Raw genomic sequence first — 15690 nt, 5'->3', positions numbered from 1 at the left:
TTATAAAATTTTTTTAAATATATTATTACTTTGATTTAAATTAAATAAAATCAAAATCTAAATTAAAATAAGAAATCATTTTTAATTTTAGAGATTAAAATTAACTCAAACCAGCCCACCGTCTAAGCCTACCATAAATCATCTACCTACAGTACGTCTCAGTCAAATAAGTGCTCCAAAATCATTGGTTTTGAGTTTTAATTTTGGCAAATTTTAAAATAGCGTTTTTAAGATAACATTTAATTGAGTTAAAGCTCGACTGTTTTTTTATTTATATTATTTGATAATATAATACTTATATTACATTTTAAAAATTAAAAAAATAAATATTTTAATTAAAATCAATAAATAATATCACTATTTTTATCCAATAGCTATTTTTTACTAAATACTTCTACTTTAAATAATTATATAAACCACTGATAACCGACTGCTAGTAAAACAGCTGATAGTTACCAAAACAGTTTATATTGTTGATCCCTTAGCGTTATTAAAATATTATTTTTAAGATCAATCTGGTAGCTTTTTGAGCTTCTATGAGAAGATAATGTCTCTTAAGACTGATAGTCAAGTAATTTAAAGAAGGGAAAAAAATTACATTCAGTGGTTAACACCATCCACTTGATCTATGTATGCAAAGGAGTTAATAGTTAATTACATATTGAACAATCCATACGTAAGCTAATACCAGCAAATTACATTTGACATCTAAGAACATAGCTCAGACGAGGATCAAAATAGTAGGAGTTGTATGTGGCTTAGATTAGAATAGGGCAGCAACTTCAGATAACAAACAAATATAAAACACAAATGAATCAACCATCATTGCTTGTAGTAATCAAGAAGACTAGACTTATCATCAAGTGACCTTGAGAAAAATTTGGAAATATATTCACCGAGCACGACTTCTCTATACCTTGCAGGGTTATTCTCTGATGTTAACTCCTTAATTGGGCTGTACGTCATGTATATACTTCCGGTGAAAAAGCATGCCACAGAAATCCTTGGACCTTCATGGTTGGCAATTACTCTGTGCTCTACGCTTTTAAGTCTGTCATTTGATATAAGCTGCCACGATGACAGGCATATTAGAAGAAAATCATAATACAAAGATAACAAGGGATTGCATATAAAAAAAAAATGACATGGGGTTTAAACTTTAAACACCTAACGCTAACCTGAAGAAGGTCTCCAATGTTTATTACCAAGGCTCCTGGAATGGGGCGTATATTAACCCATTCACCTTCATGAAGGACTTGGAGGCTACAGATTTGGCTTTGCAGAAGTATAGTTAGGGTTCCCGGATCCGAGTGTTTGCTTGCTCCTAAAGTCAGCTGTGGCTCTGGACAAGCCGGATAATAGTGGCAGACAAGGGTGTACCCTTCACCACATCCTAATGTTTTCAAGTGGTCCGCTTTTAGGCCAAGTGCCTCCGATAGTAACTCAAACAAATGGTCCCCCAATTTTATGATATGTTTAATATACTCCTGTGTTGCCCTTCTGTGAATATAAGCCAATATAAAAGAAAATCAGCCGATGAGTCTTTGTTGAACAAAGAATGATGAATCATTGTCATCAAATTCTCAAAATGTTTTAAGAAAGAAACCTGGCCTGAAAATCTTTATGTAAACTTTAGGGACAGGCTTGCAATAACTAAACATGTTGGCATCTAATGTTACATCAACATAACAAGCAAATATTACTAGAAGTATTAAAAATTAAGCAATTGGTTAATAAGGATCTTTTCAACTAAATCAGTGCTATTGCAGATAAAAAAATAAATCAAGGGATTATGTACCTGCAACAAACTGGCAGTTCTTCAGGGTCAAGATGATCAGGCAAAGAAATGGTCAATGTGTCCCTCCAATTAGCAAATCTTGATTTATACAGATCATAATTGGAGTTGAATCTCACCTTTTGCATATGATTGCGAGAGTAAAACAACTTCTTCACCTCGAGGTCTTGTTCATTAAACAGGCATACTCCATCAATCATCTCATTAAGAACACCTGAAGGAATTCCATGATTAACCACTTGGAAAAAGCCCCACTTCTCTGATGCAAATCTTACTTCCTCTACGATCTCCTTACACAAATTGCCCTTCTGGATGTCACTTAAATCAATGACAGGAACTTCAATATCAGTCTGCTTGAATTTCAACTCCTCAGCAAGCTCATCAGGTGGTCGCATAAATATTTTGGGGATACTAATGAGGTTGGCATCTACAAGTCCTTTGACACCAGCTTTCATGTCATCAAACTCCTTCAGTTCTTTCATTCTTTCAGGATCCATTTTGGCTGAGAAATCCCCAGTGCCTGTCATACTCATTTTCTATTTCACAATTTTTGCAAGAGAAGCGAGTCAATAGAGCAGTAGTGAAATTTGAGATGAGTTATGTAGCATAAAGAGAAATTTACAATGACAAGAAAAAAAAATCAAATAAATGTGAGTTCACCTTGAATAACAATCAAAATAACTAATATAATATAATCTATTAAAGTCAGTCTTATGCATGTGACTCATCTTGAATAGTAAATAACAATATTTTAAGGTATTAAACTAACTCACAAATGCATAGTGAAATAAAATTAGAAAATTAGTTGCTGACCTAGCAGACACTATATTGCAGTGGCATTATACATGGTCAACTGTGATTCTTTCTTGCAGCCAGCACCAAAATCATCTTCAAGGAAGATGCTACATAAGGATCTTAACTCACAAATGTATAGTGACATAAAATTAGAAAATTAGTTGCTGACCTAACAGGCACTATATTGCAGTGGCATTTTTAACATGGTCAACTGTGATAATTTCTTGCAGCCAGCACCAAAATCATCTTCAGGGAAGGTGCTACATATGGATCTTACCAGCTAGGCACTCCATAACCCTTGAGTTATATTTAGTGAAGAATTTTCAAAGGAATTAACAGATAACAATGCCTATATATGAATATGATAATTAAACCCTTCAAAAGTGAGATGACATGTCCTGGTCAATGAAAATAAAGCATTGGCCTACAAACTGAAGATACAAGTAATTCATCTACAAATATGAGTCACATTCCATCTTATAGAAAAATTTTTCCAGATAGGCTTGCAAAAAATATCCAATGCTACTAAAGCCATACATAGAAACAAATATGGAAAGTTATAGCCTAATTTCTTCCTTTCAACAATTTTCTCTCATTCCAGGCTATGCATGTTCACCCTAAAGAGATAAAATTGGCCAACTCTTCTTGAAGGGTTGTAACATAAGAAAAACCACAACCTCAATTTTAGAATAAAGAGGGGAAAAAAGGGAGAAAATGCAACAGGTACATCCTCAAGTAACAAATCACGTGAACAAGACCTCGAGATGAGAAATTGACATCTGCTAGAATACCAAATTGATGTTCATTTAGTAAATAACGCCACAAATGACATTTCAAAGTTTAAATCAAACTCATCATTTGGACTCATCCATTCATATGCTGACAAAGACTGCGGATGAGGCCAATCTAACCTTGTATCTATAGCTATCTTTGTAACTTGAAATGTGTAAGAGCAGAATTCCCATCTAGTCCTTTTGAATCATAGTAAGCAATAAAGTCTTTCACAGTGATTTCACCATATATGGGGGGATTTTCGTCTGATAGTAATTCCTTGATTGGGCCATACATCCTTGTTGATGGGTAAAGATGTGGAGTGAAAAAGCAGGCTATGGAAACTCGGGGGCCAATACGATTTGCCAATACCCTGTGCTCTACACTCTTGAACTTGTCATTTGATATAAGCTGCACACACACGAGAATCCTATTAAATAAGTTCATCAACATAACTAAGTTTAACTGTTGTTTTGTTGAATAATGATGGGACAAGCAAGAACAAATGTCCTAAGAAAAATTATGAAAGTTTGGCCTTCATTCAAAGGAATTCAGTTTTAGAAGGGCTTGCCTGTAAAAGATCTCCAATGTTTACTACAAGAGCTCCATCCAAATGAGGAACATCAATCCAACGATTCTGATGAAAAATTTGGAGTCCACCAATATGGTCTTGGAGTAGGATAGTAAGGAAATCAGGGTCAGAATGTTTGGTGGTGCCCATTGTCAACTCAGGCTCAGGGCATGCCGGATAGTAGTGACTCAGTAGAGCATGCCCTTTTGCACAATCCAACTCTTTGAGATGGTTGGCCTTGAGCCCAAGTGCCTCAGATAGTAATTCAAACAAAACTGTGCCTAATTTATGAACTTGCTTTGAGTACTCCATTATAGTGTCTCTGCAAACTCAATAGGAAATGCAAGTTATACTAGATTCAGATGATATCCATTTTCACTGAAAGTTTCAGATTTGACACAGTAAAAAAAAAAAAAACTGAATTCTTTTTAAAAAGAATCAGGAACTTTTCAAACAACATGGATAGATCAACCAATTCAAAAATATTCCATTTCTAAGTTAAAAAGCACAAAATTGAATAATTTGCTGTCTATCCTCTGTATTTGTGATCCTTGGAATTTTACTAAACAGGGTCCGATCATCAACTGAAAAGACGCAGCTACAAGCAAATCAAAATAAAATGACTAAAATTCTACGATAATCATTCTAATTCGCAAATTTAAGAGAAATCCAATATGAATAAATTACCTGCAAACCAAAGGCAACTCTTGTGGGTCAAGTGGCTCAGGTCCCATGACACAAAACAAAGTATCCCTCCAATTAGCATACTTTGACTCATACAAATCAAAATTGCTCAGATACTTCACCTTTCTCATCAATTCTCTGGTATAGTACTTCTCCTTTACCTCCCCTGGCATCTCGTGGAACCCACGTGCCGCCGCCAACATCTCTTCCAGAACCCGATTGTCCATCCCATGGTTCACCACCTGGAAGAACCCCACCTCCTCCGCGGCCCGCAGGATTCCATCCACCGCTTCAGTTTGCCTGCTCTCCATGTTTTCAAGGTCGACAACAGGAACAATAAAGTGGGTGTTGGTGTGCTCGTCTGAAATGTAGTTGCCGGCAGCGACTTCCTCGGGTGGGCGAATGAAAATTCGTGGGACTTTAGTGACGCCGGCATCGACAAGACCTTTGACGCCAGATTTTGACTCGTCGAATGATTTGAGTTCTTGATAGCGGTCGTAGGTGATGGAAGTTCCGGTGAAGGAATCTCCGGTGAGCAACATTTTATTACCGCTTTTTTTTTTATTCTTCGTTATTGTCAGGAGTTTGAACAGTAGCTTGTTAGGAATTTCAGAGATTGTTTCGCAGTGATGCACTTGCTGATTTATTTTTATTTTTACTAATTTTTTAATATATATTATTTAATTTGTCATATAATATATTATATTTTGTGTAATATAATTATTAATTTTAATAAATAATTAAATTTAATTTCTTATAATATTAGATTATTATAATTATATTTTACTCTTCACAACTTAAAAAATTCATAAGAAAAAAAATCAATAAGATATTTTATTAATACTTCAATAAAATTGCTGTTAAAATATTTTTTAAATATTTTTAATAAAAGTTATTATAGTCTATTAGAATAGGACTTGCTATAATATAAAATAATCATTTTTTTATCTCATAATTCTCCTTTATTTTATAATAATGACTTTTTATTTAAATCTTTAATTTATTTTAGTAGAATTATATTTTCCTAATATTAGCAATATTCATATAAGAATTATCTGACTAGTCAATATTTCAAAATAAAAGATACTATATTGAACTAATTATTTAACAAAATTCAAAATTATCAAGTAATTCTTTTTTAAAAAAAATTGGCCAAGTGACCAAAAAATTCAAACCTTCATCCGTATTATTAATTATAATTATAATTTTATATTTTATAGATTTTATCTTTAAATTTTAACATTAATTTTAGTAATTTAATCATTTAATACTTAAAATTACTCAAGTTCATGAATTGAATTTTTTAATTTAGAAATATATTTTTTCCGATAAAAGTAAAGAGCTTATTAATAAAATATAAACATTTTATCCTAATTAGCTTGCAATGTTAGTAATATTAGGCATTTTCATTCATCAAATAATTTAATTATTAAAATTAAAATAAATACTAAAAATTATGATTAAATTGGTAAATTAAAAATCAATCGTTGAGATTTTGGCTCATATCACCACTTTAATTGCAAATATTATTTTCTAAAAGCTCAATTGTCAATTATTTCATAATTAATACCCTTTAACTTTTCAATTTAATTTTATTTAGAGTTTATTTATTTTTTAAGTAAACCAAATAACCTCTAAATTCTACTAGCCACAATTCACCCACGAAAATTTATGGTTACAGTTGAATTTGATGTGTAAAAAAAAGAAATTCACACACACACACACACATATATATATATATATATATATATATATATATATTTTTTTAATAAAATTAGACTCACTTAAAATTGGGATAACTAAAAAATTTTATACTTTTTAAATTTTTATAATTTTACCATATATTATAAAAATTATCAATAAAATCTTAAATTTTTCAACTTTTACCAACTCTACCTCGTTATCCTTATCTTACTAATGGAGCTTCCATGTCAGATGTGACAAAGATGCCATGTTAGCTACCGCGTCATACTAAGATATGATACAATTAGTAAGAATTAAAAAGTATAGGATTTAATTAATAATTTTTACAGTATAGGGTAGAATTGTAAAATTTTGAAAAATATATGATTTTTTTGGCAATTTTTCCAATTCATTTTAATTTATACAAAATTTTAAAGTACTTGTAAAATTAAGAGTTGATTAGCAATTTGATTTTGATTAATTTGATAAACTTGAAAATGTATTAACACAAAAATATGATAATAAATAAATAAATAAATAAGGAAAGTGAAATACCTAAAATGGCATTAAAGGATGTAATATCGAAAAATCTATAACCTTTTAATATTGATATGAGAGTGATTTCAAACATAAATGAATGGCAAAAGATATTAAAATATAACTAGTTTTTAACTCTTAATTGTTATTATATGTTTTAATTAATTATATATAACTTTTATAGTAAATATTTAAGAAAAGTTTATTTTTAGTCTTTGAATAATGTTAGGGAAGGCAACAAAAGCACCCGTAAAATTATCTACATAAAATATATTTATAAGTAATAATTTATATTTTAAAAGTTAACAATTTTAAAAGAAATTATAAAAAAAAAACCTTTTACTTTCAAATTTTTTTACAATTATATCATATACTAATTAAATTTTTAAATAAACTTATACTTTTTAATTTTTACCAATTATACCCTATCATAGACGTGATGTGGCAGCTGACAGAGCGTCTCCATTAGTGAGGTAGTGATTTTATTAACAATAAGGTAGGTATAATTAGTAAAAGTTAAAAAATTCAGAGTTTAATTAATAATTTTTATGATATAAATAAAATTGTAAAAATTTAAAAGGAATAGAGTTTTTTTTTTTTTTTTTTTTATAGTTATCCCCTTAAATTTTGGTTTATCTCACTTTCGCTTACATTTTATACTTATACACTAACATATTACAAGATTTGACAAAGGACATCTTTTCCGCTTTCATCACACTCACAGGCACTCATATACATGGGATGACAATGGGTAGGATACCAGCAAAAATCATCATACTCGAACCTGAACTCGATTAATATTATAAAAACTTAAACCCGTTTTAAACCCGTTTAAAATTCATTCTTAAATACCCGAACCCGTATCAAATTCAATTATTATTACCCGAAAAAAAATTCGAACCCGTTTAATTTTATATTTTTTTAATTAATATTATGTATAAAAAATTATTTTAATTAATAATTTATATTTTAAAATTTTAATAATTTCATAAAATATTTAAATTCTATTTTATATAAAATAAAATATATAAAAATTTATAAAATATTATTATAAAAATATGTATTTTATATTTAATTAAGTATTTATGTAAACGGATTCGGATAACGGATATCCAACATATAAAACCTGAACCTACTACGGGTATCATTTTTCAAATCAGAATCCATCTGGAATCCAATTATATAATACTCAAATCCGTCTTATTAAGGATTCGATTAAATCAAGTGCCCATAAAAACTTTACCCGTTAACATCTCTGCACATGCATACTCTCAATTATTCACAACTCACTTATGATCATTAATATTATGATTGTGAGTTCATTGTCACACCTTACCCATCCGTAAGGCATAACATGATCCCGTAAAGTACTTAATGAACTACCGAACTTCACCTACCGATGACTCATTAAGTACCCTACAAGGAATTTTAAAACGATTTTCTTACATTTTGGAAGTGGTGAGCATTTTAGTGAGAATTAAAAATCATTTATTCAAAGTTTAAATACTAGTAAAAATTTTGTCCATTTTAATTTTACAGCAAATTTTATAAAAGTTTTGACAGAGTTTCGTTTGAAATTGGAGAAAACAGTTCTTCAAATACCTAAAAAAAAAAACGCTTCCAAAAATATTTCACAACTCCCAACCTTCAATAACTCAATCAACTCAGTTCAACACACTTCAAAATAATTTCACAATACAATTCAAGACTTATCATCTCAAAATATTTAATATCTCCATTCACAAAGCATAAAGCAGGAAATTCATATGTACAATATTAAATTTACAAAAGAAAATCCAAAATAATATTATTACAATTTATTTATAACTACTCAACTACATTGATACATACAACATTTCTATATTTACATCAAAATTATCTACAAGGGTATAAAATAATACCCGTACAAAATGATCAGAGTAGTCCTCGATTTAATAGCAACTTACTCTGCTGCTTTCTCCTTGCTCTTATCTGCGACAGCAAAATAAGCTATCGCTGAGTATAAAAATACTCAGTGGTGCACAATAAAAATTTAAAATACAATAAATAAATCATTCATTGCCAAACACAATTTAAATATTTCTCAATCACATTTCACAAATATCAAAGTTCATAATAACACCATAAAAATTTAAAATACAATAAATAAATCATTCATTGCCAAACACAATTTAAATATTTCTCAATCACATTTCACAAATATCAAAGTTCATAATAACACCATTTTGTCAAATAATCTATGAAACACAATTTAGTCAAACAATTTCATAAATACAGTGTTGCCAAAGTCATACACAACTTAAGCCACGAGACAAAATTTCTGATCAATGCCGTGTTGTACACCACGACAAAGCAATCTCAACCCCATTAATCAAAATCAATGAGGGAGGTGGCTAGCTAGCTAATGAGTACTCATCCGATCTACAACCTCAACTGGCAAGCCAGAGAGGGAGGAAAATAAACGATCTCAACCCGATAAATGAAGGAGGAATAATGTGATACTGTCATGCTAAGTGTAAACATAAAATCAATTCAAAACAATTTATACAGACAATTTATGAGAAATTTGATCAATTTTCAAAGTCACATTTACGATTATAAAATGGCAACACAGTACATAAATAATCAAAGAAGTCAAATTTTTGAGATTAAAATATTTAAACAATTCTTATTGTGCACAAACCTGACTTGAGTCGCCTTTAAGCCTTGACTCAGTCTCTTCGAATTTCCAAGTCTTTTTCAGCTGAAACACACAGTTTCACAGTGTTTCAGTACCATAACTTAGCATAGATCCAAAAATAAATTTCACTCAATTTTTACCTAGCTTTAATGTGCTAATTTCGACGTTCTCGAAGTTTTTGTGTTTTGGGTTACTATTCACTATACTATTTAAGTCAAATTGTTGACTTTTTAAGGCTTAATAGGTATGGGAACTCCAACTTCACCCACATACCACATTTTGGTCATTAAATTTGTTGGTTTTGGTAATTTTCTCAAAGTTTAAGTCATTTTGGCCAAATTGTCAAATTTTCAGTTTTGGTGCTCCAAGTTTCACTGTTCCATTGGCAATTTTATTGTTGAAATTTGACAAAACTTCCTTCATAGAAAATGTTCCTTAATGTCTTAAGTTTATTCTCATTTTTGGATCACCCCAATTGGAGTTTTTTAGCTCAAGTTATGGCCCTTTGAATCAGCGCTGCCAGGTGGAAAATAACCCAGATTTTCTGGGCAGTTTTGGTGCTGGCAGATTTGAGTCACTAAATTGGGGTGGCCAAATGACTTAGTTGCTGGCAGAATTTGGACTTATTTTCTTCATGAAAGTTTTAAGTCTATATGTGATCTAACCACTGGTAAATTTTCAGGTCAATTTGACCTGCCTAACTCGAGTTATGACCAAATGAACAAACACTGTTCATTTGGTCAGTTTGTACAGTGACAGACTGCTCTCAACCAACTTTGGTCAATTGGTTCACTAGGTTGTGGTCAGTTTTTGGGCATGGTTCCTTAATGAAAATTGTGCCATTTTATGTCTATTTTCATCCCCAATTGGTGGCATATCAATTGGACTTGTAAAATTTCTGTTTTGGTCCTTCAAATTTGGTTTGGTTATGCTGCCAGCAGCATGACCATTCAACCTCCGAATTTGGCTTCACTTCCAACAATTCAAACACATCTCCTTTGGTCATTATTGACCATTTTTCACCTCACAACAGGTCAAACATGCCATTTACTCATTTCTCCAAATTTTGATTCACAAACCCTAACATTCAAACCCTAACTCATTTAATTATTTCAATTAACTAAATTCAAAGCTCTCAACATAATCAATCAACTAATGGAGGTCCATAAACTCATTCAAACTCATTAAATTCATGCAATTCATACTCCCTTCAACTAGGCCGAAATTTCAGCAATGGTCCTTCCCCCATATTTGTTTCATTTAATCAAGTTCTAAGCTCACTTTTCACAACTAATTATGCATTTAAAGAAGTAAAATAGTAAGTTAGCACACTAACCTTTCTTAAATCCTTCAAACCCTATCTTTAACTCTTCTTTCTTCTTGTAATCTTCTTCTCAAGTTGTAATAACAAGCTTTAGTGAAGTTTTTTAGGGATTTATAAAGATTGAGTGGAAGAATTAAAGCTTTAGTGTAAGCTTTAATGGTGGATTTTCATGGAGATGAGAGGGAGAAGGTGGGGCGGCAACAAAGGGAAAGAAAGAAGACAACTTTATTTTTTTTTCTTTTGTTTTCTTTTATTTATTATGCTATGGAAGACCATAAAAATCTAATTTAATTAATCAAATTAATTCATTTAGTTATGGCATCATGCATGAGGCCATGCATGATGTCATCACCTTTTTACTTTTTGATTTTCCTCTTTTTTTTTTCTATTTTTCTATTAGTTCTTTAATTTAATTCTCGATTCCGAAATTTTCTTTTCTCCGATTTTATTTGACAGTTAGGTCAGGAGTCAGCTCTCGGGGTCAATTGACCAAATTGCCCCTCGCCGGTTCATCCCGGTTTGCAAATAATTCTATATTTCTTTCGGCTACCTGACCTAATTATTTGACTGGCTTAATAGTACTTTTTTGTGATTTCTCTTTTCCACTGTGTTCATAAGGGTCCTAAGGACGCAGCATCACATTTTACGGTTCGAAATTTGAGTTTAAAACGATTTCGCAATCTGTCCCGAGGAGGGCACCCATCGCTGTGACTCTTGGCTCGTTTAACTTCTTATGTTCTGTTTTTCTTATTTATACTTAACTAATTGAACATTACTAATTATTTGTGTTTATGGCTTCTTTAGTTGTCTTAAGTATGGTTCTAATCCCCTTAATTTTCCGGACTGACATCGGTCATTGGAATAGTGAAATATACCAGGCTATACAAATAGGGGTGTTACATTCATTATAATAATGATCATAATAACAAAATTATTATTATTATTATTATTATTCTTATTCTTATTCTTATTATTATTATTATTATTATTATTATTATTATTATTATTATTATTATTATTATTATTATTATTATTATTATTATTATTATTATTATTATTATTATTATTATTATTATTATTATTGTTATACATCTAGAGGATACTGGCCAATTTCACAGCTTTAAATGTTCCAGTCTGGAAACCCCATCATTTCCTCTCAAGTGTTTGAGTTGCATCAAGTCCTTCACGGTGGTTTCACCGGAGGGTTTTCTTCTGATAGCAGCCCTTGACGTTTTCGGGCGAAAGATGTTGCCTGAAAAAGCATGACACTGAAATTCTTGGACCAACGTTTTTGGCTCCCACCCTATGCTCAACGCTGATAAACTTGTGGTCGGAGATCAGCTGCACAAAGACGTGGGGAAATGTAATAAAAGTTGATGGGATTGGTTCCATATAATATAAAGAAGCTTGACGTGAAATGGACTTGCCTGTAACAAATCTCCCACATTTACCACTAGAGCTTCAAGCATTGTGATGCATACATTTTGCATAATCATTTAGGTTTAATTTCATAGCCATTTTATTTGATTATTAGTTACTTTTAGCTAATTTCATTAGTTATTTAGTTAGTTTTTCATAATTGTCAATTTTGGATTATTTTGTAATTTTTACTTTGTTTAGTAGGAAAAATGGTGTTTTTGAAGGACTGAAAAGAAATTTTGCCATTGAGGAGTGACTTCTACAGCCAAAGATGTCAAAAACAAGTTTTCAAGTGGAAATATGCATTGACAAAATTGCTCATAACTTGCCGCATAAGCTATGCAGATCCGCATGAGGAGAAGAAACACTGTTCCAACACCTGCTGAATTGTGCATAAGGAGAGTGCATAGCTTATGCAGATTCACGCCTCCCTTATGCAATCTCACGGAAATGTGCATAACCTATGCGCCAAGTCATGCAGTTTTGCATAAGTGAACCAAAATAATTAAAATCGCATAAGGGAGTGCATAACTTATGCAGTCCACTTATGCAGTCCCACAAAGGTTTCATTAATGAGCTGGCAGAAGATTCCCTCAGAAAATTTCTCCTAAAACACACCATTTTAGGGCTCCATGTCAGAAAATGCTATAAATAGTCTCATTTCCCATTTTAGAGGGGGAGAAGACTAAAAAAGGAGCAGAAAAAGGAAAGGAAGAGGAGAAAGAGGAGCAGCTGAAGAGACAAAATCATTTTCCACACCATTTCCAACCAGATTTGGAGATTTCTTTCTTTTCTTACATTTTTCCTACATTTATAGTGTTTAGTTTCTTATTTCCTAGCTTAGATTAAAGCTTTATTTCCATACAAACTAAGAATATCTTGTAAACATTATGGGTAGTGAGTAGTTTTACTTTGATTCTGGAGTAAGGGATGTAATATTTAGTTATTTTTGTGGATTTGGACTGGGTTAGTCCCAATTTAATGAATTTATGAGGTTTAATCCATTTCTTGTGTGCTTATTCACATGCTTAATGAATGGCCCCATTAAGTTATGTTCTTAATCCTTGGTTGAAGCACCGAAAGGAGAAAACCAAGTAATAGTTAATCAAGAAATTGGACTTAGTTAACTTAGATATAGAAATAAACTAAGGGTTAAGAGGGTTTTAATAGATTGATTAAAGAACCTAATGGGTCTTGGTTAATTTTAACTTCACGAAAGTAGGATTAAGTTAATTAAGGCACGCTTTGTCTCACTCGAAAGAGTTTTCAAAGGATTTTAGAATTAATCTCCTTTAAACCCATAAATTTCATGGATTGGGCTAGCTAGGAAAAATCCCAAAATGACTTAAATATGAACCCTTAACTCCAGAATCATCTTTCATCAATTATTGCTTAGAATTTTACTTTTGAGTGTTTAGTTTAATCTCATTTTATTAATTTTCATCATTATCAATTTCTTTATTTTGCGAATTATTAAATTAGTCATTGTTTAAATTTAGTTTTGCATTTTCATACCTTATGCTTCAAATTCCTAAATTTCTTTTATTAATTTGATTAAAATACAATTTTAACATATTTTATTTTATATCAAAAATTCAATCATTAACACAACTCCTCGTGGGAACGATATCTTTTTCTATACTACTTGAACGACCCGTGCACTTGCGGTTGGGACACATCATGTTTTTGGCGCCGTTGCCGGGGAGTTGTTTGTTTAAGATTGAATTCTTGATTATTTTAGTTGTTTATAGTTTTATCTTTGTTATCTTTTCATTTTGTGTTTGTTTGTTCTTTTTCAGATACTTTTAATCTTTTATGAGAAGAGCTAGAAGCACAAGTGACACATCCTTATTATTCAACCCTGAAATTGAGAAGTTTTGTAAAGCCAACAAGAAAGAAACCATAAAAAGAAAAGAAGCTTTGAGAGCAGCTAAAATTGAACAAGAAATGGCTGAAGAAAGAGTTGGAATCGGTGGTGATAATGTTGAAAATGATCGAAATAATGAAAATACAGCTCATGGTGAAGAAGTTGTAAATGCTAATGTGCCTAAGGGAAGTATGATGGATCACGCATTTGCTCATTTTGATGATTTAAGAGAGAGTATAGCAAGACCAAGAATTGATGCAAATAGTTATAAGATGGATTTTGGAGTACTACAAATGATTCAGAATTCTCAATTCGGAGGTCATCTTTCAGAAAATCCTCATACTCATCTTAAGAAGTTTGTTATGATCTGTGACATGCAAAAGCAACCAGGAGTATCTGATGATGCAGCAAGGCTAAAATTGTTTCCATTCTCTTTGAAAGATAGAGCATTGGATTGGCTTGATTCTTTACCTCACAACTCAATTACAAATTGGGAGCAGCTCACTGATGCATTTCTTGCCCAATACTTTCCACCTGGAAAAACTCAAGAGTTGAGGAATCAAATGATTGCTTTTAGACCAAGAGAAGATGAGACTCTTTATGAGTCATGGATGAGATGGAAGGAATTGGAGAGACAATGTCCACATCATGCCATTCCTAAATGGATGATAAACCAGAATTTTTACACAAATGTCACTCCTGCTATCAGAGGAATCATTGATGCTCAAACTGGAGGGGAATTCATCATTAAGCATGAAGATGAAGCTTATGAGTTATTAGAGAAAATAGCAAAGAATACCATCTATGGAGTAGTCCAAGAGGGTCAACTCCAACTCAAAAAAGGCAAGTTGCTGGAATGTATGAGCTTGATCCATTCAACATGATCAATGCCAAATTTGATGCACTCACTAATGTCCTTGCTAAGAAAATGGAGGATTTAAGTATGCTAGTCAGTTCATCATCATGTTCTGGAAGTTCTCAACAAGTTACTTATGCAGAAGGAACAATGAGCTGTGGAGTAGATTATCCTTTATATGCTTGGAGGAATCATCCCAATTTTTCATGGGAGAATCAGCAAAATCAAGCTTCAACTCAGAACTTTCCACCACAACAACAAGGGCATCAATACCAACAACCTAGGCAACAACCACCTAGTTTTCAGCAAAAGAATGCAAATCCTGCACCTTTACCAAGACAGCAAGAACAAAGTTCCACCACAGAGGCTTTATTACAACAAATTCTTACTAATCAAACTAAGAGTGATGAAGAGTTAAGAGAGATGAAAGCAAGGCTGGAACAAATGCAAACACACAATAGGATGCTGGAAAATCAGATTGCACAACAAGCATGCTCATCAAGTACCAATTCTATGGGGAAACTTCCTAGTCAAACAGAAAATCCAAGGGAGCAATGTCATGCCATCACACTGAGGAGTGGAAAAATAGTGCATACTGAGAAGAGTGAAAAAGTTGAGAAGAGAGAAAATGAGAAAGATGTTGAGAGAGATGAAAAACAAAAGAGTGAAAAAGGGAGTGCAAGAAAAGGTAAAGAGGAGGTTGGAGAG

General features: G+C 31.8%; 1 protein-coding gene and 1 non-coding gene across 7 annotated transcripts; both read right to left on the bottom strand.

The window, feature by feature from the left end:
• Positions 1 to 572: 572 nt before the first annotated feature.
• Positions 573 to 5247, bottom strand: LOC110661333 (1-aminocyclopropane-1-carboxylate oxidase homolog 3). 6 transcript variants are annotated; one of them, XM_021819922.2, is made up of 4 exons: positions 3502 to 3700; positions 1799 to 2331; positions 1179 to 1500; positions 573 to 1068 (listed from the first exon to the last, which is right to left on the bottom strand). In XM_021819922.2, exons 1-4 carry the CDS (start codon positions 3553 to 3555, stop codon positions 823 to 825), a joined length of 1155 nt encoding a protein of 384 aa, XP_021675614.2. In that variant the 5' UTR covers positions 3556 to 3700; the 3' UTR covers positions 573 to 822. The 6 variants fall into 6 exon arrangements, with proteins under 6 accessions (XP_021675614.2, XP_021675615.2, XP_058001154.1 ...); XM_021819923.2 differs by having other exon boundaries at positions 1206 to 1500; XM_058145171.1 differs by having other exon boundaries at positions 2609 to 3507.
• Positions 5248 to 14673: 9426 nt separating this feature from the next.
• Positions 14674 to 14781, bottom strand: LOC131179692 (small nucleolar RNA R71). Its single transcript, XR_009148579.1, has one exon. It is a non-coding gene; the product is annotated as a small nucleolar RNA R71 (small nucleolar RNA).
• Positions 14782 to 15690: the final 909 nt, after the last annotated feature.

Source organism: Hevea brasiliensis, chromosome 4 (genome assembly GCF_030052815.1).
Source record: "Hevea brasiliensis isolate MT/VB/25A 57/8 chromosome 4, ASM3005281v1, whole genome shotgun sequence".
Classification (NCBI taxonomy): domain Eukaryota; kingdom Viridiplantae; phylum Streptophyta; class Magnoliopsida; order Malpighiales; family Euphorbiaceae; genus Hevea; species Hevea brasiliensis.
This window is presented reverse-complemented; position numbering and strand designations above follow the sequence as displayed.